Source organism: Vidua macroura (assembly GCF_024509145.1).
Source record: "Vidua macroura isolate BioBank_ID:100142 chromosome W unlocalized genomic scaffold, ASM2450914v1 whyW_random_scaffold_30, whole genome shotgun sequence".
NCBI lineage: Eukaryota > Metazoa > Chordata > Aves > Passeriformes > Viduidae > Vidua > Vidua macroura.
In genome coordinates, this window is record NW_026530534.1 from 2,964,926 (window position 1) to 2,989,538 (window position 24,613).

Here is a 24,613-nt window from a genome sequence, read left to right on the forward strand (position 1 = left end):
AGACCTTGAAGGTCCTGTGCACTAAGCAGACTTCTCCCCTTTCCTCTCAGTCTCCAGGTTCCCGGGTGCCAGGCTAACTACTCTCCTCCTTACTGGCCTTGAAGGTCCCAGGCACCTGGCCAATCAGGTGGTTGTGACCCCGATACAGAACAGGGAAGCTTAGCAGCACACATAGCACTGCCTATAAAATCAAGCAGTTAAGTCTTAAAGTGGGACTTGGACTGAAACAGCTGCTGGACAGCAAAACTTGTGATCCTCCAGTGGTCAGGGATGCCTCCAACATCATCTGCTTCTACTGAGGATTTAGTCACTCAAATTATTTTACATCTTTCAAGCCTAGATTATGATTGTTATATTGATATGGAAAGTCATATATTAAGATTTGACCTGACATGCAGAGGATCCAGGTGATTAGAAGCCATAAGCTAAGCTATGCCTTGAAATTCTGTGCTATGCTACTTATAGAATTGTGCTACACTGATTCTGCTTATTAAAACACCTGTTCTACTCTGATCATACCATTCTATGCTGATCATAAAAGTCCGGTAAAAAAAAAAACCTTTTAATTGTAACTACTACTTAGTTTCATCATCATTCTGCCAAGGATTTCCAAAAGAACCCGTCTGTCCCCATAAAGCCAGGTGACAGCCTTTCCTCATAAGGGAGGTGCTCCAATCCTTTAATCATCTTTGTGACTCTTCACTAGTGTCTCTCCATAATGTCCATGACTCCTGTACTGGAGGGCCCAGAACTGGACATGGTACTTTAGATGCAGACTCACCAGTGCTGAGTAAAGGGGAAGGATCACCTTCCTTGACTTTCTGGCAACGACAGCGCAATGCAGCACAGGGTGCTGTTAGCCTTCTTTGCCACAAGGACACATTGCTGGTTCATGTTTAGCTTGGTGTCCACTAGGACACTACAAACATACAGTCCTTTGCTGCAAAGCTGCTCTCCAGTTGGTGAGCCCCCATCATGTACTGGCGCATGCAGTTGTTTTTTCCCAGGTGTGGGACTTGGCACTTTCCCTTGTTGAAATTCATGAGGTTCCTGTCAGTCCATTTCTCCAGCCTGTCAAGATACCTCTCGATGGCAGCACAACCCTCTGGTGTATCAGCCATTCCTGCCAGTTTTGCATCATCTATGCACTTGCTGAGAGTGCACTCTTTTCCACTGTCCAGAGGTGTTGGCAACTTGGTGTCAAAAATATATTTTGGGCTATTCCTATAAGATTTTTTCCTCCTATAATCAGATTTCAGTATTCAAAATCAAGCTTGGTAATTTACCTTAAACAACAGAAAATAATTAAGTGTTCATTGATTAGTATGAAATACTTTATGTGCCTCAAGGAAATTCACAGAACTGTGCTATTATTCTCTTCACTGCTCATCATGTCTAGTTTTTACTTTTTTTTTTTTTTAATTTAGTGAGTAAAATAAAATTCCAATTCTAGTTAAGCCCATTAATTCAAAGCAGTCAAATCTATGAGCTAAACACTGACAAACACTTCTACTGTTCCCTGCTGTTTAACTACTGATTACAGTGTGAGCTAGTGTGTTCTGGAAATAAGACGCTTCCTCACAGACTTGCATAAACACCTGAGGAGGAATTTTCCTTTTTTTTGGTGAAATACAATTTAAGCATTATGCTTTACCTCAGTGAAATTCCATCTTACTGACATTCATACTTACATGGGGAAAAAAATTGGCTTAGCAAGCAAACTTATTTCACAGGGGAAAGTATTAAAGCAGCACACACGGCCCAACTTTAAAATACTAAGCCTTTTTAAATTAAAATACTAAAGAAACTGCTTCTTTGCAGTCTGAAGTCACATCACTACATTTTGCTCATGAGAATAAAATTTAAAGTCATGAGTTGCACATAAAGGATTTATTTTAAATGTTTTAAGGATAGAGTTACATCATAATTATAAAAATTACTTACAGAATTAAGCAACAGATTTAAAATGTTCATACTTTTAAATGCAAAGAAAATAAAAATTATGAAACCAAGCTTTAAAGATGAAGTCACTACCTAATTTTAAAATGTGAACACAAAGACCTTTGAACTATACACATACCAAGAACCATCCAAATTGCACTAATGATATAAAATACAAAATGCACAACATTTTCAAGGAACCAGAAACTGTGTTTTACCCTTATTATTTTTCCCTGAAGCAACTGTAATTTATTCTATTTGAAGAGAAATCCTCCATTTTAAAGAATTAATTTAAAGAAATGTATACCTATTGTAATAAATAGGATTTTCCCCAAAGTATTTCAGTCTTTATGTAGTCCCACTTAGTTTAGGGTTTGGCATTCAAAAGAACAAAATCCATTGTTTTACTTATCAATTATGATTTTATTTATTCTTGAACAGAATACATGGTCCCTTCAAATGCTGTATGACATACAACTGGAAAATTACCTCTTGTTGGAACTATGTTTGCCTCACCAGTGCATTTAATCCTATTAACAACCATTCAAACAGCACAATAAGGAAATTCACAAAAAACTGAACACAAAATAAAAACAGAACAAACCCCAAACCTAAACATTATAACATGCAACTTCCATTTGTTACACTGAATGTTCTAATCTTCTAAGCATGCAAAAAAGGATGGTCTGCATTTAAGTTGTTTTTTTTTTTTTTTTCCTTTTTAAGAGTTTTCCATGGCAGCTCGACATCATGCACATACAATATACAACAATACTACAGCATGTAAATGAGAGGCCAATAATTTTTATACAAAGATCCATGGCTTGTGTCATCACAAGACCTACAATAAATTTGGAAAGTAATGTTGAACCCCTAGAACAAGGGACCAACATGTAGTTACTAGGGTAATGCAAGCACTGCATGCAGATCTGAAACATGAGCCTAAAGTAAGCCCAAAACAGATGGCAGGGAGTGGAATAAGTCTCGAGTCTCAAAAAGGTGGTTTAAGCTATTAAAAAAACCAACCACAAAACCAAAACTACCCCTCCACACAAACCTTAAGAAAAAAAAAGATGAAAAGAAAAAAAACCCATGCAACAGACAATGGGGACATCTAAAAACAACTATAAAATTTGACAGTATATACTGTATAGATTATATTCTAATTAGCAAAATATGTGGTGTATTAGAGTGGCTTACATAAAACTTCACAAATGCAAGCCAAATGCTAAAAATGTTCCAGTAGAGCTAAACCTCAAATATTTCAAAACAAACCTTGTTGTTACATCCTTAGACGTAAAGCCCAAAATTCGTTGTACTAAGTTATTAGTGTATTTTGTGTGTAATCAATACACTCATTCTTGTGCCACAAATATCAACTTGGGCTCATGGAGCCAGGCTCAGCTTTGAGATTTACATGCAGGACTCTTAAGAGTCAATAGGAAGCACATAACAGATCTGCAGGATGAAAGCACTGTGTTGCAAATCTGCTCATTTTGTTCAAAACACAATGAAAATTTACTGACTCAGATACTTGGTGCTTAAAGACTGGATTGAGAAGTTGTGAACTGAAAGACAATAGCCTGCCTTTGGTTGCCCATGATGAAATACAGGACATAATGCAATATAGTAGCAAGGGACAAAGAACTGATACCATATTTATACAGTATTACCATTATAACAGCATAATGAGGCACAAGCCTTAAGGCTAAAGTATGAAATCAGGCAAAAAAAAAAGGACAGAAAAGGACTTAAGCCACTGTTTTTGCTATTAAGAATACCCACAATAGAGGTCAGACCCCTGATCTCTGATTAGCAATCTCTCTCCTGCATCCTTCCACTAACATCATAAGGTTGGATATCTATGTATTCCTTCTTTCCATCAATAGTGTTGACTGTATTCGCATTCTTCACATACTGTATTTCTGTGAAGCAATGGTTTGAAGCCTGTAGAGATCTGCTTCAACATGAAAATTTTGTTGCTGTGATAATCCCCATGACAATTATGATGCTTTTAAAAGTTGCTATTCTTAAAAAAACCCAAATACCCATACCTTGATTTACAACTATCTTGCAAGATTAAAACTGTGAAAGGATTCTGCTGTTGTGGCTGTTATTTGCATCCACAATCTAATGCAGATGACTGAACCACTGAGACAGCCTATAGCTCCCATTAGATAGTACACCACTGGCATGCATAACTCTAGTGTTCACAGAATGAAATTCATGTTAATGGCATACCTCAAAGCAAGTACACCACAAAAGGCAACAACAGGTTTAAACTGTAGATTTGTCTGGACACTCCTTACGTGGAAAAGCCAAAAATAGAATGCATTGAAATTATGCCTTCTTGAACCAAAATGGTTAAAAACAATACAAATCCCAGCACAAAACAAAGCAAAGGAATACAGCAGACTGAGGAGAAGGCAACAAATGCTTCTCCTTCTCTAAAGGAGGTCCTCAGTGTAAAAGGACCTCCCTCCCACATAAACTTGTATTTACTGTGTAAAAGATTAACTAATACTAGGTTTCTAAGTCCACACACAAACATCCAGGTTTCTAGGTTCTGATATTAAATGAGAGACTACTGATTGCCAATGTGTAGTCCAAAGTCTGCTTAAGTAGCATTATATACTGTTAAACTTGTGGCACCAAGCACTTGTATTCTGCTACGAAATGTGTATGACAAAACAGAACACAACATTTAGGATTAATGGCAGCTTTGTTGTGTGTATTTTACTCTTTCCTACAACTTGTAAATACAGGCCCTTAACCTTCATTTTCTAATTAACTGGATATACAGATTAAAGATATTTTTATAGTTTAAAGCCTTTTCACTGAAAGGTGCATAAGTCAAACACTTGATATCCTACTGCCCTGTGACTAGTAAAAAACACACAAGTATTTAATAACTTAATTTGAAACAAAGAGTAGAAACACAGTAAATTGATGCTACATGGGTTAGACACTCCTTACTGCTGCACAAACTGTTTAAATCTTTCAGAAAAGTCACCTCTGTCCCAACCCAGAAAACAAGGACTGCCAGTAGCCAAGAAATTAAATTTAATGTTGCAAAAGAAGGCATATGGAAAATAGCAAACTACACTTGCATGTGGCAGTTGAACAGGTGATGGAAGGTTGAAGAAAAAGTTAATCTAAGAAAAAATCTAGATTACAATACTAGATTGACTTCACACAGCTTGAATTTGCAACTGTTCTTTGCTTTTAACTCCCTACCACCCAAATATAGTGATTTCCTTCAAGAAAAGGAGCTCTCTTACACGAGATGTGTCATATTCACATAAATTTGTATTATTCAGAACAAAACAGTTGCTGGCAGAGATTGTGGGTTCGCAGGGACATTTAAATTTTCATTCAACTGAAAACCAGTCAAGTCTGTGTCTACAAATTTTACATTTAATAGTTCCACAAATTTGTCAGAAGTTCATGACGACGTCTAGGATGTCTTCACCAAATCATAGACATAAATATGGAAATCATCATCAAACTTGATGAAATAGACAGATGGTTTGGCTTCAACTTGATGAATGACCATGCCAGTCCGTTTTGAGCCATCTTCTTTGGCATATTCCACTTGTTTGCCTACCAGGCTGTCTACAACTTCACCTGGTTCTCGTTCTGCAGGAGGTGAATCATCTGTAATATGAAAATACATTGTACTTTGGTAGACATTTATGGATTTTTTCCGATATACAAGACTGCAGACTTCTTTATAAGTTAAGAAAGTCACAAGTTCAAAATGCAAAGTATGTCTAAAGTTGTTTAGACAAGCGCCTATTGCTATGCTTCTAGAGTAGTCACAGATTTTATTTTTTTAAGTAATATCGTCTTCACTTTTATGAATTAAAAATTAGCACTTCAATTGGTTAGAAAAGTAAATCTTTTGACATGAAGGTTTACACACCAATTACAAAAAATGTTTGTAGATAATTGAATTTGAGCCCCCAGCAGAACAAGGCACTAAGTATATTTAACAGAAAGGCAGGGGTACTAGAACTCATTATCCAAAATGTCAATGCAAATATGTCATTGCAACAAAACCACATCTTCCAAGCTAAGTGCAACCTCCTTAATCAATAATGCTGTAGAAAGGAGCTTTCAGTTTTACACTAGAATGGATACTGTTGAGAAGTTTAATCTTATAATCTGCTTTTCAAGCAAAATCTACCCAGAAGTATCCTTAAATACACAATTTACATTGTCTGTAAAGGACCCAAATTCAGGGAAGGTAGCTCATAGTTTGGAGTGTCTTAGAAACAGAGGTAAGGAATCATAGAATATCCTGATCTGGAAGGGACCCACAATAGATAGGAAAAAAGAACACATTAAAAACTTAATTCTTAAATATGAAAACCATGAGTCTTTTAACTTATTTTTGTAAGAAAGAAGAAAGCAAAGCAGAATTTAAAAAGAAATTACAAGGTATTTTGGAGTGCCAACTCTGAAAGAGCTTGCTTTGGTTTTTATACAATCAAAGTCAGTTTTTCCATTAACATTTGTGGTTCTCTCTCAGGCCACAGATAAGTTGCTTTTTGTTAGGCTGGAAAAAATCTAAAACCATAGGATTACTACAGAGGTTATGCAAATAAGTGCCACTTGTTTACTCAGCCAGTGCTAGATCTGAAGGAAGACAGTCTGAGAAACTCAATTAATTAATTTAAAATAATATTTATGTAGTGCATTGCATAATTACTGTTTGGCTATCAAATTAACAATTTACTTTAAAGTCAAAATTGCCTCTTTGTCGGAGAAGCACTTTTGAGACACAAGACAGAAGTGAGAGCACAGTATTATCGACAAACTTTTTTATTATTTTTTTTTTTTTTTAGCTAAAATCCCTTGAACAACACTGATTCGGCATAAAATATTTATAGGAAAAAAGCCAATAACTTTCACTTTAAAAAAGAAAGAAAAAATATTCCTCCTAACCTATTGAATTTTTTCCCTGTTTATATGTTTAAACATGTGAGAGAAAATGAATTTTGAAAATATTAGTGCTTCTTTCCTCCAAGAATCTATTCACAAACTTTCCAAACTGATGATGCTTACCCAAACTAAATTAACCTATTTTAGTTAGCCCCAAAACATTATTTTTATAACAACTGCTTCAAAAATAGAACTCCTTGATTTGTGACACTTCTATAAGAAAATAACAATGGAAAGATTCTAGTTTGTCCATGTGAAAAAAAATCTAAGTGTAATCTCTTCATAACAGTATGCATATCTTTATAAAAATTAGGAATTATAACAGAAAAGGATTTTACAGTATTTATTGCATATTTCACCACTGACTCAAGGAAAATATTTCAGAAATTGTTTAATAAAGATATTTTTTCAGTTGTGCTGTAACCTTTGCTAGTTTTGATACTTAAAAAGATACTTGTTTGTCAACTCTCTTTTCCATACATAACCCATAAGCTGTATAATAATACAGAGAGATGCCACTTTTCAGAAGAAAAAAGTAACCAGTCTACTTACTGGAATCGGGCATAATGCGAAGGTCACCTTCTTTATAGTCATCTAAGAGTTGGTACATATACAACACAGGATCTTTCTCGTAGGTAATATAAAACCATGTGTTCATAATAGGAGCTCGAGCCAAGACCATCCCCCTCCATTCATCTTTTGAGCCATCCTCTGTCTCAAACATATGTTCCACAGCTTTGCCAATCATTGTGTCTGCCAGGTGGGCATCACTAATTCGAGATGAAGCTGAAATGGTAGCAGTTCAAAAGTATGTTCATTCAAAAAGCACAGAAATAAATCTTTACAAAAATAATCTTTATCCAGATTAATGAATAAATTAATTTGAAAGTTAGTCAATTCACATAAAAAACAAATAATGCCCATTTCAGAGAGTTGAAAACCAAAGAACAGCAGAACTCAAAGAATTAATTTAACATGCTAACACTCTTTAATGACATTTTCCATCATTGCACTCCCCCCAATCAAACTATCATAATGCAAGGTAAAGGGAGACCAATATAAGCCACAGCAAGGAATAGCATCTGTATTTTAAATATTTATACTGAAGGGGAGGAGGAGGGGAGGAAGAGAAGCTAAATCACAGAGCAGCTGTATGAAGTTATTAATGAAGGTGTTAGGTTTGGTTCCCCCTAACCCCATTCTAGAGACTGCTACTGATTTCTTTGCAGTCAGGAAACCCAAGAATTGATTCCATTCAGAAAAAAAAACATCATTATTAGGTCAAACCTTGAACTTTACAGTTTGGAAACACCTGCAGTTTAACAATTCTGTGCTAATTATAAGAAAAAATAAAGCCTTGTTACTAGTTAAGTTACTAGTTACTAAGTTATTTCACTTAGAAAATGCTTTTTTTCCCTCCACTTGTATTAATACCTATTGAAAGCACATTAAAAAAAAATCCAACCAAACACATAATTAATGTCAAACACATGCAAGACAGCATAGTCAGGACATTTCTCAGTTGGCTCAGAGTTAAAATTTTAATATAAATATTGACAGTACATGTACATAAGCTCATTAGGGATAAGACTCTCAAAAAGAAAACCCACAGAATTTTCTACATACAATTTAAAGACAAGAGACAGCACTAATCTCTCTGCTATCATCAAAACTTTGTGAACTAAAAAAAATAAAAATTGAACAGAGCATTTCGATTATCTGCCATGTACTGAAAAGTAATTTAATAAAATTTAAATGTTCTGACAACATATGCACATATAGGAAAAAACCTCTTACCAACTCTGTCTGGAAGGACTTCAAGTGCTGAAACTCTTTCGTCTTTATGCAGTTCTAGTCCATACACACAATCAAATCCATCATACTTTATAAGATAGAGGGAGGGATTTACAGGAACTTGATCAAGAACTGTGCCTTTCCATTGTGTTACAGGTCCGCTCCCTTCTCTCCAGCCATGCTGTATTCTGCAGCCTACAATGTTTCTTCGTGGCTGAGAAATAGGTTTGCTTGGTCCAACATTGTTTCTATGCTTTCTGTACACAGATACAAACATAACATTAAACAAGTACATACTCAAAATTCTACTCTGGACAAGAGCTGCATGCTTTAAGAAGGCAATATATTATTATTATTATATACTAATATAAGATACATTAATTTATACAGCTTAGTGCACCTTATTCAAATTAGGGTATAAAGAATACTACATTGCTCTGGAAAAAGAAAAAAACCCACACTGAAAAGTAGTGGAATACTTTCAATATTTTGTATAAGTTGCTTTCATAATAGTAGTTCCTAAAACTAGTTTGCTTAAGCCAAAAGAACTATTTTAGGCATTGCTACACAGAACATCAAAAGTAAAACTTGCTTGTTAAAACCCTAAATCAGCTCTGAAAGAGCAATGTCACCTAATAGTATATACTTTTGCTACCTTGTTGCTCTCCGCAGAATGGTAAACATAATTCCCTCACCCCAGTAGGAAGAATCCAGTGGAAACATTAGTGGTGGTTGATTAAAATTCTTCAGAGCATTTGTTTTCCCTAACCTGTCTTGTCACCTGAAGGAAATTTCACTTCCCTCTGCACTTACAGGTATCTTTGACTTCAAGTATTTTTAAAGGCACATGGTAGCAACAACATTTTCTAACATTCCTTTTTAGTACAACACAAGAAAAATTATATGCAAAGGTCACAGCAAGAGAAGTGATACTCTTTAAAGCAGATATTAGATTAAATATACTTTTTACCCTTCCTCATTTTTGTAATCTAACTTGCACAGGAAGATTCCTTCCAGTGAATGGCAGTTTCTCTGATAAACAGTCATGTAAGCTATTTGACAGTTTCAACCCACTAAAACAGTGTTACACAAGTTTTATTCTATTGAGTTAAATAAACCCAAAGAGTAACTTGACATTTGTGAATACAAATGAAAAAACATGAACATTACAACATCACATTGGTGATAAATATATATTATCATCTTTATTTTAGCATGTTACAATATGTATATTCATTCCTAGAGTGACACTTAGTGGGTTGCCTGATTAAAATTCTCACAAATGTTAGCTAATTCCAAAATAATTTTTTTAATTAATTGTCAGTTATAGTACTCTTCATTTAAATGGCAATATACACATTAGAAGCATGCTTAAAAGCAACATCTAAAAAAAAGAAAAATCAGTTGCAGAAAACAACATCCATTCTTAGATTAGTGACAGTGACCAAAGTAAAATGTCTCTAGGAACAATGAAAGCTCAAAGAACAACCCATGTACGCTAGAGATACAAAAGACACAAATAGCAATCTTATCAATGAAGTCTCATAATGAGTCTTAAAAACCAATAAAAACAGTATATGAAATTACTAATGCTGAAGATGTAATCATAACTCTATTAAAAACAAAATGCATAATTCCTTCAACAGCTTGTCCCACCTCAACACTTTCATTCTTCATGAAAGTCTTAGCAGAGTTCCACAGTATCTTTTGTCAATTTTTATTTCTGTCGTGATTTAACCTGATTAAGGAGGTCAGTCTGCATTCACAATTTATCTTGTCAAAGTTAGTATTATAGAAAGGCTAATCTCTTCCAGTTAAGAGGAATTCCTCTGCAGAGTTGGTTCTAATTTTCCACAGAAACTTGAACGTATGTTCAAATACTCATTCTTGGTCAAATCTTACTTTAAAAAAATTATAATAGTCTCTGAAAAGTTTTATTCTGAATAAATGAGATGAGAGATCTGGTTCTTGGGCACAATGAAAGTTACTTTATTTTGCATGAAATTAATCTATTGAATTTTAATGAATCACAATTCCATTATTCCATTTTAAGGCATCCTCACAGAATAAAACCAGCTGCTACTGAAGCTAAAAAGTTAAAGTTGAAAAAGGTAAAATAATATTGTTCATGTTTAACCACACAGTTAATTTCACTTTCTGCTTATAAATCATGACATTTAAATTTGCACAATCAAGTGAAAAGCTTCAGTCACTTAAAAAAAATATGACAAAAAAAGCTACACAATACAGTCCAATTTGGTCACTACCTTTTAAAACACCTTGGAGAGAGCAAAAAGCATCATAAATGCAATTACAAATCAAGGAGCAGCTAGGTATACTTGCAGTTCAAGTTTTCCTTTGTTTGAAGGTTGGTACTGCTGGACAGCCACTCATTGTCATTTGTATCGCTATTTGTTATAGCAGGAAATATGATTTCAAACAAATGTATTGCCAAAGAAGAACTAATTTTGCTTGCTACTGAACATGTCATAAGAAAGAAAACAAATTTCTAACTGACGACAAACAACAGAATCATAGAATGATCAGCCTTTAAAGATCATTTACATTCAATTCTTCTACCCCCTGCTATGGACATCTTTCATTAAAATCAGGTTGCTCAAAGCCCCATCCAAACTGACCATGAACACTTTTCAATGATGGGGAATCCACAGCTTCTCTGGGCAACCTGTTCCAGTGCCTCACAACTCTCATCATAGGAAATTTCTTCCTTATGTCAAATCTAAACCTACCCTCTTTCAGTTTAAAACCATTGCCCTTAGTTCTGTCAATACAGACCCTGGTAAAAAGTTTATTTGTCTTTTCATAAGCCCCTTTTATATATTGAAAAGCAGAAATAAGGTCTCCCCAAAGCCTTCTCTTCTCCAGGCTGAACAACTCCAACACTCTCAGCCTGTCATCATAGGAGAGGTGTTCCAGTCCTCTGATTTCATTTTCATGGCCCTCCTCTGGACGCACTCCAACAGGTCCACATCTTTCTTGTACTGGGGACCTCAGAGCTGGATGCAGTACTCCAGGTGGGGTCTCATTAGAGCAGAGGGGCAGAATCACCTCTCCTGTCCTGCTGGCCACACTTCTTTGATTCAGCCCAGGAAGCCCAATTGGCTTTCTGGGCCGCAAGCACACATTGCCAGCTCATATTCAATTTTTCATACACCAGTACCCCCAAATCCTTCTCTGCAGGGCTGCTCTCAATCCATTCATCCCCCAGTCTGTATTGACACTGGGGATTGGCCTGACCCAAGTGCAGTACCTTGTACTTGGCCTTGTTGAACTTTATGAGGCTCACATGGACTGAACCTTTCAAGGTCCCTCTGGATGGCATCCCTTCCCACAAGTGAATCAACTGCTCTGCTCAGCTTGGTATCATCTGTACACTTGCTGCAGGTGCACTCAATCCCACTGTCTATCAGAGAATCATAGAATTGTTTGTGTTGGAAGGGGACCTTGAAGATCATCTAGTTCCAACCCCCCTGCCACAGGCAGTGACACCTTCAACTAGATCATGTTGTACATAGCCCCATCCAACCTGGCCTTGAACACCTCCAGGGATGGGGCATCCACAACTTCTCTGGGCAAACTGTTCCATTTCCTCACCACCCTCACAGTAAATAATTTATTCTTAATATCTAATCTAAACCTACTCTCAATTTAACCCATTCCCCCTTGTTATGTCACTACATGCTCTTGTAAATAGTCTTGTCCCATCTTACCTGCAAGTTCCCTTCAGGTACTGGAAGGCTGCAATTAGGTCACCCCAAAGCCTTCTCTTCTCCAGGCTGAATAATCCCAATTCTCCCAGCCTTTCCTTGTAGAAGAGGTGCTCCATCCCTCTAATCATCTTTGTGGCCTTGTCTAGACTTGCTCCAACAGGTCAATGTCTTTCCTGTGCTCGGGATCCCAGAGCTGGATGCAACACTGCAGGTGGAGTCTCACAAGAGCTGAGTAGAGGGGCAGAATCACTTCCCTTGACCTACTGGCCACACTTCTTTTGATGCAGCCCAGGATACGATTGGCTTTCTGGGCTGCCAGTGCATGTAGCCAGCTCATGTCCAGCCTCTCATCCACCAGCACTCCCAAGTCCTTCTCTGCAGGGCTGCTCTCAATCTGTTCATTCCCCAGCCTGTATTGATACTGGGGTTTGCCCTGACCCAGGTACAGCACCTTGTACTTGGTCATGTTAAACCTCATGAGATTCCCATGAGCCTCCTTCTTGAGCCTGTCTAGGTCCCTCTAGATGGCATGCTATCCTTCAGGTGTGTCAACAGCACTATGTTGTTGATAAACATAATGAACACTACTGGTCCCAGTATGGATGCTTAAGGGACACCACTCATTACTGGTATCTACTTGGACACTGAACTGTTGACTTTGAATGCATCTATTAGCCAATTCCTTATCCATGTAACAGTCCATCTATCAAACCCATGTATTTCCAATTTAGAGGAAGGACTAAGTCCACAACAGATAACATCAATTGCTCTTCCCTTGTCCACTGATGCAGTCACCCCATCATAGAAGGCCACTAGATTAGTCAGGCATGACTTGCCCTTGCTGAAGCCATGTTGGCTGTCTCTAATCACCTCCCTGATTTCCATATGTTTAAATATGTCTTCCAGGAAGATATGTTCCATGATCTTACCAGGCATAGAGGTAAGACTGACTGGTCAGTAGTTCCCCGGGAACTCTGCACTACCCTTTTCAAAAAAGGGTGTGTAATAACCGTGACCAGTATACTTCCATATAAGATAATAGTCAACTTTCTCAAACCTCTTTTTATATCAATAGTATGTTGTTTCTGTGATAAGCACAGGAACACATAAGTATGTACATTTTGAGATGGTATAATGAGAAAATCCAAAATGTTTCCCTTCTGTTTTATTAGAATTATCCTTAAAATTTCACAAAGTTTTGTTCCTAAAGACTGGAATAATATTTCAAAGCCTTAGACATTCAAAATTTAAGTTGTCATATGTCACAGCTAGTCTGTGGCTGAGCAATTAATTCAGTTACAGACAGGGACCTCAACCAATCACGTTCCATCTTAAGCTGCAGACATCTCATTGGTCAGGAAACTGGGAGGTGTTAAGAGCAGACCAATGAGCATTATAGACTGGGACATTTCAAACCCCCTATATAAGGCTGGGTTCAAAGAATAAAGCTCTCTCTCTTGCCACATGGACCTTGGGTGTGTGTTGTCTCTGTCTCCAACCCACCCCTCCATGTTACAGTCACACATACATAAAACACAGAGCCAGGAAAAGCAAATAATGCCAAGTCCTGAAAACAATTCCTGATGCTTCAGTTATGCACTCATTGTAAAAGGCCCTTCAATTCCACTAAGTTTCAAATCCTCTTATTTCAAAGAAATTATAGAATCATTTAGGTTGGAAAAGGCCTTTAAGATAATTGAGTTCACCTGCAAACCTAACACTGCCAAGTCCACCACTAAACCATGTCCCTAAGCAACATATCTATATATCTTTTCAATACCTCCAAGGATGCTGACTCCAACGCTTCCCTGGGTATTCTGTTCCAATGCTTGAAAACCCTTTCATTGAAGATATTTTTCCTAATATCCATTTTAAACCTCCTCCGGCTCAACTATTGCTTGTCATTTTGGAGAAAAGACCAACATCCACATCACTACAACCTCTTTTCAAGTATCTGTAGAGAGCTATAAGGTCCCTCTGAGCCTCCTTTTCTCCAGGCTAAACAGCCCCAGTTCCCTCAGCGGCTCCCCATAAGATTTATGCTCTAGACACTTCCCCATCTTTTTTGCCCTTCCCTGGACACACTCCAACACCTCAATGTGTTTTTTGTAGTGAGGTGCCCAAAACTGAACACAGTGCTCAAGGTGCAGCCTCACCAGTGCAGAGTACAAGGGGACAATCACTTCCCTAGTCCTGCTGGCAACACTATTGCTGATATAAGCTAGGATGCCATTGGCTTTCTTGGCCACCTGGGCACACGCTGGCTCATGTTCAGCTGACTGTCAACCAACCCTCCCACATCCTTTTCTGCCAGGCATCGTTTCAGACACTCTTCCCCTAACCTGTAGCGTTGCATGGAGTTTGTTGGGACCTAAGTGCAGAACCCAACACTTGGCCTTGTTGAACCTCAAACAAGTGGCCTTGACCCATTGATCCAATCTGTCCAGATCCCACTGTAGAGAGTTGTTACAGTGATTGACAAGGGTGTTGGCCAACCAAATATCTCCCAATGCTGCAGCCACCTCACTGGCCAGGACCTGAAGGGGCGTGGAGTTCAAACCAATGAGAACATCCAGACCGGGTCTTTCAAATGCCATATATAAAGGAGGGGTTGGAAAAGAAAAGCTCTCTGTGCCACATGAACATCGGGGTGAGTGGTCTCTGTCTCCTGCGCCCCTCACCCCCCCATCCCCCCCCCCATAATCTAACATAGAGTTTTTCTACCATATGGCAGATCAACAGTCCCAGTCAACTTGGTGACACCTGTAAACTTGGTGAGCATACACTTGATCCCCTCATCCAGATCATTGATAAAGATATTAAACAGGACTGGACCCAATACTGAGCCCTGTGGATGATGCCAAATTGGTTTTTGCCTTTTTTTCTTTTATATATTTTCTATATTCTTTACATGTATATTTGTAGCTCTGTAGCCTACCATAGTATTTGTAGCTAGCATTTATCTACTCTATTAGACAGAAGGACAAAATAAATTCCCCAGTGCCTCCAAGCTGGGGGTCCAAGGTTAGATTCTGTGGGAAGTCAAGGTTGAAACTAGCTCTCTGAGACAGATTTTCATAAACAAAGCTTAGTTACTATCTAAAAGAGGGAGAATTCAAAGAGGGTTGAATGGGGCGAGCATTACCTCACTACTTATGTCTCTAATTGGGGATTTTTGTCATTTATGGTAATTTGCTAAACATATAAAAATACAATAGAAATAGAGCTAGAAATACAGCTAGAAAGCTGAGCTGGGAGCACTGTTCAGCTCATGACAGAAGTGGATATGTTAGCATTAGTAGGCTGCAAGCCTTGGCAACAGAAAGCAGAACCCTGAAGAAGGAATGCAAAAGTTAATGGTGTTCTTGGTACGATGTACTTGGTAAGCAGAAATTATGTAAGATTGCACATACCTGTGCTAGTGTGTATGAGGCTTTGAATTAAGCAATGTTACCTAGTTACATAAATGTTATAGTTACGCTATTTTTAGTTACAACTGAAAAGGTATATAAACTCAGCTGTGTGTATCAATAAATGGCTTCATGTGTGCAAACCATGGAGACCCTGTCTCTTTATTAATTGCCATCAAATGGTGCCCTCATGGTGAGGAAGCAATGATCATCTAGCTGAGAGACTGACGACGAGCCCTGCAGAATGAAGTGCTGCTGTGAGGAAGCAGGAAAGCTGGCCGGCAACGAACCCTTCTGGGATAAAGTAGGTGAGGTATCCCTCCAGGATATATAGGAGGTTAACTGCTGCAGGGGACAATGGGTCAGGGGATGTCTGCCTAGGAAAGAGACGTTTTTGAACTTATGTCTAAGCTGTTGCAACAGCATGGCAAAACTTTGCCCTCACATGACTTAAAAGTCCTATTACGATGGGCAGCAGCTGAGATACCAGGAGTCACAGAATCTACGGTCTTTATGACAGATTTGTGGGACAAAGCACGAATTAAGCTATGGGATTCTGCTACCAAGGGAAATAAAGCAGCTGCAGAAATGCTGCCCTCCTGGTGGGTGATTTTTGAAGTCTTAAAGGCCCAAGAAAAGTCCCAGGCTAAAGGGAATGCCTGCCCTCCCTCTACAGCAGAAGCTCAATGTTCTTTAAAATCTTAAGAGACTGCTGCTAAAGTCAAACAGATTGCCGTTTTCCCGCCCCCCCCCCCCCCCCCCCCCCCCCCGCTTTACAGTGGAGTCTCAGAATTCCTTACATTCCAAAGAGACTGCGTCTCTCCCGCCACAGCAAACATGACCCACAGCCCCGGTACCCCCCTCTTACGAGGGAAAGGGAGGGGGGGCCTTTGCACTCTGTAGGGGGTTTTGCTGCTGGCTACTGCCCAAAGAACAGCGAGGAAAACGAAGAGGAGGACTGCTTTGATCGCGGGCCTATCGATCCTGACAAAGAACCTGATTTGTATCCCCCTAACCCTCATGACAACTGGGTCTGTTTAAAACAGCAAGCATTAAGGCAGGGGGAATTTGACATTGCTGAAAGAATTGTGGCACCGGTAGTATATTTGGGACCCTGAAAGCAAATTGCCCATTGGGAACAACTGTCTTTCCCAGAAATTAAAGAGTTCTGACAGGCAGCTACCAAGCACGGCATCAGTTCACTATGTTTTGCAAACATGCTAGATTCTGTATTTGCTGCTCATGTAATGACCCCGCACGATTTAAAAACTCTTGCTCGGCTACTGCTATGCCTCATTCAATACAGCTTGTGGGAAAAGGAGTGGGAGAAGGGTCTGCAAAACCTTCTTATAACTTATGTGGGTCATGCTAATCAGACCCTGGTGGTCCTCACAATCAGACAGCTTATGAGAATGGCACCATACACAGATCCTGCCGCCCAGTTGCGAGACTGCCCAAGGGAAGCCTTTGATGGAGTCTGGGATGCAGCTTGCCAAGCCTTTCTTAAGGTCCCCAATGCAAAAACATCTCAGAAAGTGTTCACAACCATTGTCCAGGGGCCTAAAGAGCCCTACATGCAGTTTATTGACCGCCTTAAGAAAGCACTTTAATGCCAAATTGATAATTCTGACGCCCGTGAAATTTTGCTTGTAAAACTTGCTGTTGAAAATGTAAACACAGACTGTAAAAAACTGCTTAAGTCCCTGCCTAACCAAGAACCAGCTCTTATTGAAATGGCTGAAGCGTGCAACTGTACTGGGACAATAGAACATCAGTATGAAGCCATGGCCACAGCTTTTGCAGCGATCAAAGGTCCCTCTGGAATTCTGGGAGTCTGTTTCGGCTGTGGCAAACCTGGCCAACTTAAAAGACTGCTTTGCTCAGAAAGGAGCTAAGTCAAAAACCCCTGATGTATGTCCACAGTGTCATCAGGGTCATCATTTTGCTAACCAATGTCACTCTAAGTATGATTTTGAAGGTCACCCGATCCAGGAAAACTGGAACTGCAACACGGGCAGGCGCCACGCTCCTACACAAGTACCTCAGTCGCCACCGCAGATGCTGTCACCGCAGATGCCAACTCTGCAGATGCATCCACCAAGGATACCCAGCAGAGGATCGCCTCAAGTCTTCACCCAGCAACTGCAGGCAGTGCCAGGCTGGACCTGGCAACCTCAATCACAGTAACGTTGCTCGATTCTTCTGTTCATTTACTCTCTTCAGGAATTTTTGGCCCACCAGGACCCCAGAAAAGTGCTTTGCTGGTGGGGAGGTCTTCAACTACCCTTTGAGGACTTTTTGTCCTCCCAGGAGTTATAGACTCAGACTCTTTTGGGGAAATTAAAATCATGACTTGGACCCCCTTTCCACCCTGTACTCTCCCTCAAGGTACACATATCGCACAATTGATTCCCTTTTCACACGATTTGTCATCCCCTGTAAAAGAATGCAAAACAAGGGTGGGAGGATTTGGTTCTACGGGAACCCCACAAATACTGTGGGCACAGACAATTTCTGATGAACGTCCCATTTGCAAATGTACCCTGACATTACAGGGGGAGCAGATAACACTCACTGGTATTTTAGATACCGGAACCGATGTCACTGTTATCTCTCAAGCCAAGTGGCTTCCCACATGGCCCCTCACAGAGGTATCCCAAGCCCTCACTGGGACTGGGAGGAGCAGTCGCAGTTATCAAAGTCACGATCTAACTCAGGTGACGGGACCTGAAGATCACATAGCCTCAGTAAAACTGTTTGTTCTGCCTGTACCCATGGTATTATGGGGACGAGATGTACTTTCTCAATGGGGTCTCAAAATTCAGTCTGATTTTTAATAGGGGCCATTGTGGCATGCGACACCCTGAAATTAAGCTGGAAAACTGATACACACCTCTGGGTGGACCAGTGGCCCCTCCCACTACCTAAAATGTGTGCTCTTACTGACCTTGTCCAAGAACAACTTCAGAAGGGACATATAGTCCTCTCTACCAGTCCCTGGAATTCGCCTGTGTTTGCAATTAAAAAACAAACTGGCAAGTGGAAGACCTCGACAAAATCAATGTTGCTATGGAAGACATGGGAGCACTTCAGCCAGGTCTTCCATCTCCCACCATGATCCCTCAAGATTAGCACCTGACAGACATTGACTTAAAAGACTGTTTTTTTGACGTTGCTTTGCATCCTGATGATGTTCCTGAATTTGCCTTTTCTGTCCCAAGCACCAATATGCAAGCACCCCTGCAAAGGTATCACTGGGTGGTCCTTCCCCAGGGCATGAAAAACAGTCATACTATTTGCCAGTGGTTTGTTGCGAGGGTCCTCAGCCCCATTCGCCAAAAGATGCCTGCTGCCTTATTATATCATTACATGGATGACATTCTTATTGCAGCAGAAAACCAGGAAGTTATGGAGGAAGCCTTAGCCCTTGTTGTTGCTGCTGTAACCCAGGCAGAGCTTTGTGTTGCTTCCGAAAAAATCCAGCATCAACCCCCTTGGAAATAACTCAGCTGGCGCATTAGGACCCAGAGTATTTCTCCTCAGCCTTTACAAAGTCAAACAAACATTTGCAGTTTGCATGATGCTCAAAAGCTTTTGGGTTCAATTAATTGGGTTTGTTCCTTGCTAGGAATCTCAAATGCAGATGTGAGCCCTTTGTTCGATCTGTTAAAAGGAGAGCCAGACCTCCTGTCGCCTCGGCAGCTCACACCAGAAGCTTGCCAGGCACTGCAGCAAGTAGTTGATGCTATTTCAAATCGGCAAGCGGCCCAATGGGCCCCTGAGTTGCCTTTTTCTTTAGTAATTCTGAATCTGGCTAGGCAACCCCATGCTTTGACTTTTCAGTGAGATCCTGAAGTGCCTGATCCCTTGCTGACCATAGAGTGGATTTTTCTGCCACACCAAATGTCTAAAACTATAAGCACACAACATGAGATATTTGCTTTGCTCATTGTAAAAGCTAGACAGAGACTTACCACAATTGCAGGTGTGGATTTTTGTTTGATCTGTTTGCCTATTACTACTGTCTATTTACAGTGGCTGTTGCAGTAATCTGAAGTTTTTCAAATGGCCCTCAATGACTTTTCTGGACAACTTTCTACATATCCCCTGAATCACAAGCTTGTGGCAACCAGCTTTAATCTCCTAACATGACCCAAGAGAAGTGAGGTTCTGTTACAAGCTTTAACTGTTTTTACAGATGGATCTGGCTGCACCCACAAGTCGGTACTGCTTTGATGGAAAACAGATCTCAACCAATGGGATTCACATTTCACTATTCTTTCAGGTTCTCCCCAGATTGCTTAATTGGCAGCTGTTGTGCAGGCCTTCCAGCAATTTGTTACCCTTTTCCCTTTTTAACTTAATAACAGATTCTGCTTATGTTGCAGGACTTGTGGAGAGAGCTGAAGCTGCCGTACTAAAGGATGTTCCCAACAAGGAATTGTTTCAATGGTTACAACTTGTTTTCCTTTTAGATACTAAGCAGCACCCCTATTTTGTCATGCATGTCAGGTCTCACACTACTTTACCTGGTTTTATTGCAGAAGGAAACCGGCAAGCAGATTTACCCTACCTGTTCAACTGCTGGACCACTTTTCCCAGGAAAAACTCAGTCACTCATTTTTTCACCAGAATGCTGCTGCGCTCACCCGCACCTTTGACTTGACCACACACCAAGCTGTTAGTATTGTGGCTGTGTGCCCAGACTGTCAAAGACATTCCTTCCCCTCTGTTGCAGGAGGTGTTAACCCTAGAGTACTTGAAAGCCTTCAAATTTGGCAAACGTATGTTACTAATTTTCCAGAATTTGGCAGACTTAAGTACATTCATTCTTCTATTGATACATTTTTGTGTGCTTTATTTGCATCCTGTCATACAGGAGAATCAGCAAAAGACATTTGCTATCACTTTACGAGTGCCTTTGTAGTCCTGGGTATCCCCTCACAAGTCAAAACTGATAATGGCCCAGCATATATTTCTCAGAGAGTTGCAAATTTCCTTGCCCTCTGGGAGATAACACACAAAACAGGGATTCCTCATTCCTCAACAGGCCAAGTTATAATCGAAAGGGCCCGTGCTTCACTGAAACATCTTCTGTTACAACAGAAAGGGGGAATGAGGAATGCTACCCTGGCAGAGCAATTACAGAAGGCATTGTATGTTTTTAACTTTTTAAATGGTTTCCTCATGGATCCTAACCCTCCATTTGTAAGGCATTTTGGCAAAACCCCTCAGTTAGAAGTTAAGCAGAAAGCCCCTGTCCTTATTAAGGACCCAGAAACAGGTAAAAATATGGGACCTTATCCCCTTGTCACATGGGGAAGAGGTTTTGCTTGTGTCTCCACAGAAAATGGCCCGAGGTGGATCCCAGACAAGAACGTGAGACCTATCAGAGAATCCTTGCATACCTCTCCTGAGGATCCTGATCACCCTGGCACTTCCTCCCCGGTTTTGCCCACTTCACCCTCAGCTCTGCCTTCTCAGACTGCAGAGTCCGAATCCCCCAAGAGCCCGCGGTCACCCAAACCAGCTTCTAGTTGACTTGAGGGGACTCATCAACCTCTCACCACTTAGCGAGCTGTACGGTTGACTTGTTCCAGAGATAGTAGAAGCACTAATTGCAGAACAAGTCTCCCTCCAAGAAAAATGGCAGAGACGGAGTGAAAGGAGGCTTGGACTTAGATGTGAAAATAACCCTATCCCTTGTTTTATTTGCAGAGACTATTTCCACCAAGCATGGACTTTGTGTTTCTGTTATAAGTGCCAAAGAAAGTGGCATTGTGAATCAGAACACTGACTTCGGGATTGCCCACAGTGTGATCCTTTGCACTATTCTTTTGGTGATTGTGTCATTTTAAATTTGGTTTGTGGGAAGGAGCATGGCTAGCTTCCATGTCAGTATTTTTGGGAGCTGGACCTGCCCTCTCAGGCTGGTTTTTCTGGTAGGACTCCTCGACAAAGGAGAGGTAGTTGCATATACATATATAGCCCAGATTGTGATGATAACGTCAAATCCTGGAACATTGGAGCCCGAGTATTTGCCTCAATTATTCCATCTATAGGCATGGCACGCATTAAAAGCTTTAAATAACCTTGGCTGCTGGCTTGCAAAACAAACTAATGCTACTAGCTCTGCTTTAACAGGCTTATTAACAGTTGTTGATAGAGTGAGACATGCTACACTGCAAAATAGATCTGCGATAGATTTTTTACTTTTGGCGCATGGACATGGTTGCGAGGATTTTGAAGGCTTATGCTGCATGAATTTCTCTGACAACTCTTTGTCTATTCATGCTAACATACAGGCCCTTCAAGACAGTGTAACCAAATTAAGAGTAGTAGATGATAGTGACTGGCTTGGACATATACTTGGGGGATGGGAGCTTACTGGCTGGCTTAAACACTTAGCTAAAACAGGAATTTATATTTTAGCCATATTATTGCTTATGATGATTTGTTTGCCATGTGTTTTGCAATGTGTTCAGAGACTGATAAATCCACAAAGAAAATTTTACTGGTGGAAAAGAAAGTGGGACATGTAGAAATACAACTAAAAAGCTGAGCTGGGAGCACTCTTCATCTCATTACAGAAGTGGATATGTTAGTATTAGTAGGCCATAAGCCTTGGCAATAGAAAGCAGAACCCTGAAGAAGGAATGCAGAAGTTAACGGTGTGCTTGGTACGATGTGCTTGGTAAGTAGTGTCATGGTTTGGAATGAGAGGAAATTCAGAGAAGTGATGCAAAGCTTTTTGTGTAACTGACAGTCTATTAAACCACTAAGAAGCTAGGCATGCCTCTGTGAAACACACATGTTAAAGACAAAAAAAACCGAGAACTCGCTCTTTCCTTTCCGATCAGTGAAGAAGTAGCGTGCCCCGGCCCCTCCCCCCGTCCCGGCCAGGCCGGGCCAGGCCATCCTGCCATAGGCCGGGCCTCTTCCCCCCTCCCCGGGCCACCCGCCGGCCCCCCCATTGGCTGCGGTCTGGCCGGGCCGGGCCCCAGCAGCTACCAAACAAGAAGACAAGGGAGGCTGCAGAGCCCTAACCAGAACAAAAATAACCACAACTATAAAGATCTTACCGTCAAACCGCCCCCCCCCCCCCAGCGTGGCTGAGACCAGAGACCCCTACAACCCATACAAAAAAACAAAGACCAACCATGAGGCCAATCCTGACACAACCCAACCACAGCTCCCCACCACAAATTACCGGGGTCAGGTAGGCCCTAGGCGGGATATTAACCCTTTCAGTACTTCAATCCTCCCTCAAGTAAATAACCGACAAGATACAAACATATAAAAGAACAACAGAAAAACATGAAAGTCAGTAAAGAAGAAGTCCCAAATAAGAAAAAGAAAGAGATACCTTATTTTTAGAACTAAAATCCTCTTATAAGCTATAAAAAACCCCTCTTTTTCCTTATAACACATAAAACCATAGAGATAAAAGTGTTCAAATTAATATCGAATAAAAACCTCCATGTTAAAGTAAGCAAATATTAAAATAACTATAATCCCATAAAAAGTTTAAACAAAAAAAGAAAAAAGAATAATCCTATACTTCCAAAAAAAAAAGAAAAATTCTATTCCCAAAAAGAAAGATAATTTTAAAAATAAATAATAAGAACTTTTACCTTTAAACAACTCATCTTTAAAACAATACCTGCTCTGGGTTGACTGTATGATGCTTTTATCCCCAATCATCTGTTCTGTTTATGCTGAATAATAAGTTTTGCACCTTTAAAACTTGTTCCGAGAGTGAAGGAGGGAGAGAAGAAGCTCGAGGTTTGTTTTCAGAAACGGCACTCATTCCTGCTCCTGGACTGTGTTGTCTGCAGATGGACAGACAGTGGGACAGAGCTCTCCTTTGCTTTTAGTTTTAGCTAGCCGAGGCAAAGAAGTTCTCTGGACTGTTTTTTTTTCCTTTTCTTTGGACCTGTTTAAAACTGCCCTGGACTGAACACCCAGAAGAGCATCTGCAGCTCGCACCTGTGGCCCAGCGGGCCGGGCCTGGGCCACGGCATTTCCAGTGCCAGAGGGATGGTAAGAGACCGAGTGAGCCGAGCTGCAACCCATGGAGGGGACTTTCTGAGTTTGTTTCTCTTTTGGAGCGGCAAGAGGTTTTATTGTTTAATATTGTTTAGGTTTTTGTGAAAAATGCATACTTTATGATTGGCTTTTTGCAAATATTACAATGAATATTAAATGTGTAATGTTAGAAAGTTATGCTGTATTAACTCTCTTAAGTAGTGTGTTAAATATTGTTTTAGGTTATAACACAATGGTAAAATAGAAACTATGCTATGTAAGATACTTTTTAACTAGCTCAAGAAAGAGATGAGATAATCAAGAAACTCTTCGCACAGAGATAACAGCAAAAGGGCCCATGAAGAGTTACTGCCTCCTTATCAGAAAAGACAAACATTCTTCCACCTTCTCTCCGTCTTTATGGAACCACCAGGATTAAGGGGAAGAAGTTGACAAAAACCAGAAAAGTTCTTAATTTGCAAGGAATTTATGCATCATGTATGAGATATATGAATATGCAACAGGCTATTGCTTTTAAGGGTTATTCCTTTGTTCACAAGGCATGCTTTTCGTGACTTAGTGTCCGAGAGCATCCAGACGTCCATAATTCTTTCCTTTTTATTGTCTTGTAATTGTCCTAAATCTAAATTTTTATTACTCTAATTGTATTACTATTTTTATAACCATTTTATTTTTATTAAACTTTTAAAATTTTAAAAACCAAATGATTGGTGTTTTTCGCAGTTTTCTTGTTTAATAAAC

General features: G+C 39.8%; 1 protein-coding gene across 7 annotated transcripts in view; it reads right to left on the reverse strand.

Annotated features, from left to right (window-relative positions):
* Window positions 1–1,875: 1,875 nt before the first annotated feature.
* LOC128822716 (spindlin-Z-like) overlaps window positions 1,876–24,613 on the reverse strand; it is a 119,507-nt gene continuing 96,769 nt past the window's right edge. For all 7 annotated transcript variants that reach the window (XM_054004526.1, XM_054004528.1, XM_054004527.1 and 4 more), the window contains 3 exons: window positions 8,686–8,939; window positions 7,441–7,674; window positions 1,876–5,598 (listed from right to left, as the gene is read on the reverse strand). In XM_054004526.1, the coding sequence (XP_053860501.1) occupies window positions 5,399–5,598; window positions 7,441–7,674; window positions 8,686–8,939 (688 nt within the window). In that variant the 3' untranslated portion in view covers window positions 1,876–5,398. The remainder of the gene's footprint in view (window positions 5,599–7,440; window positions 7,675–8,685; window positions 8,940–24,613) is intronic.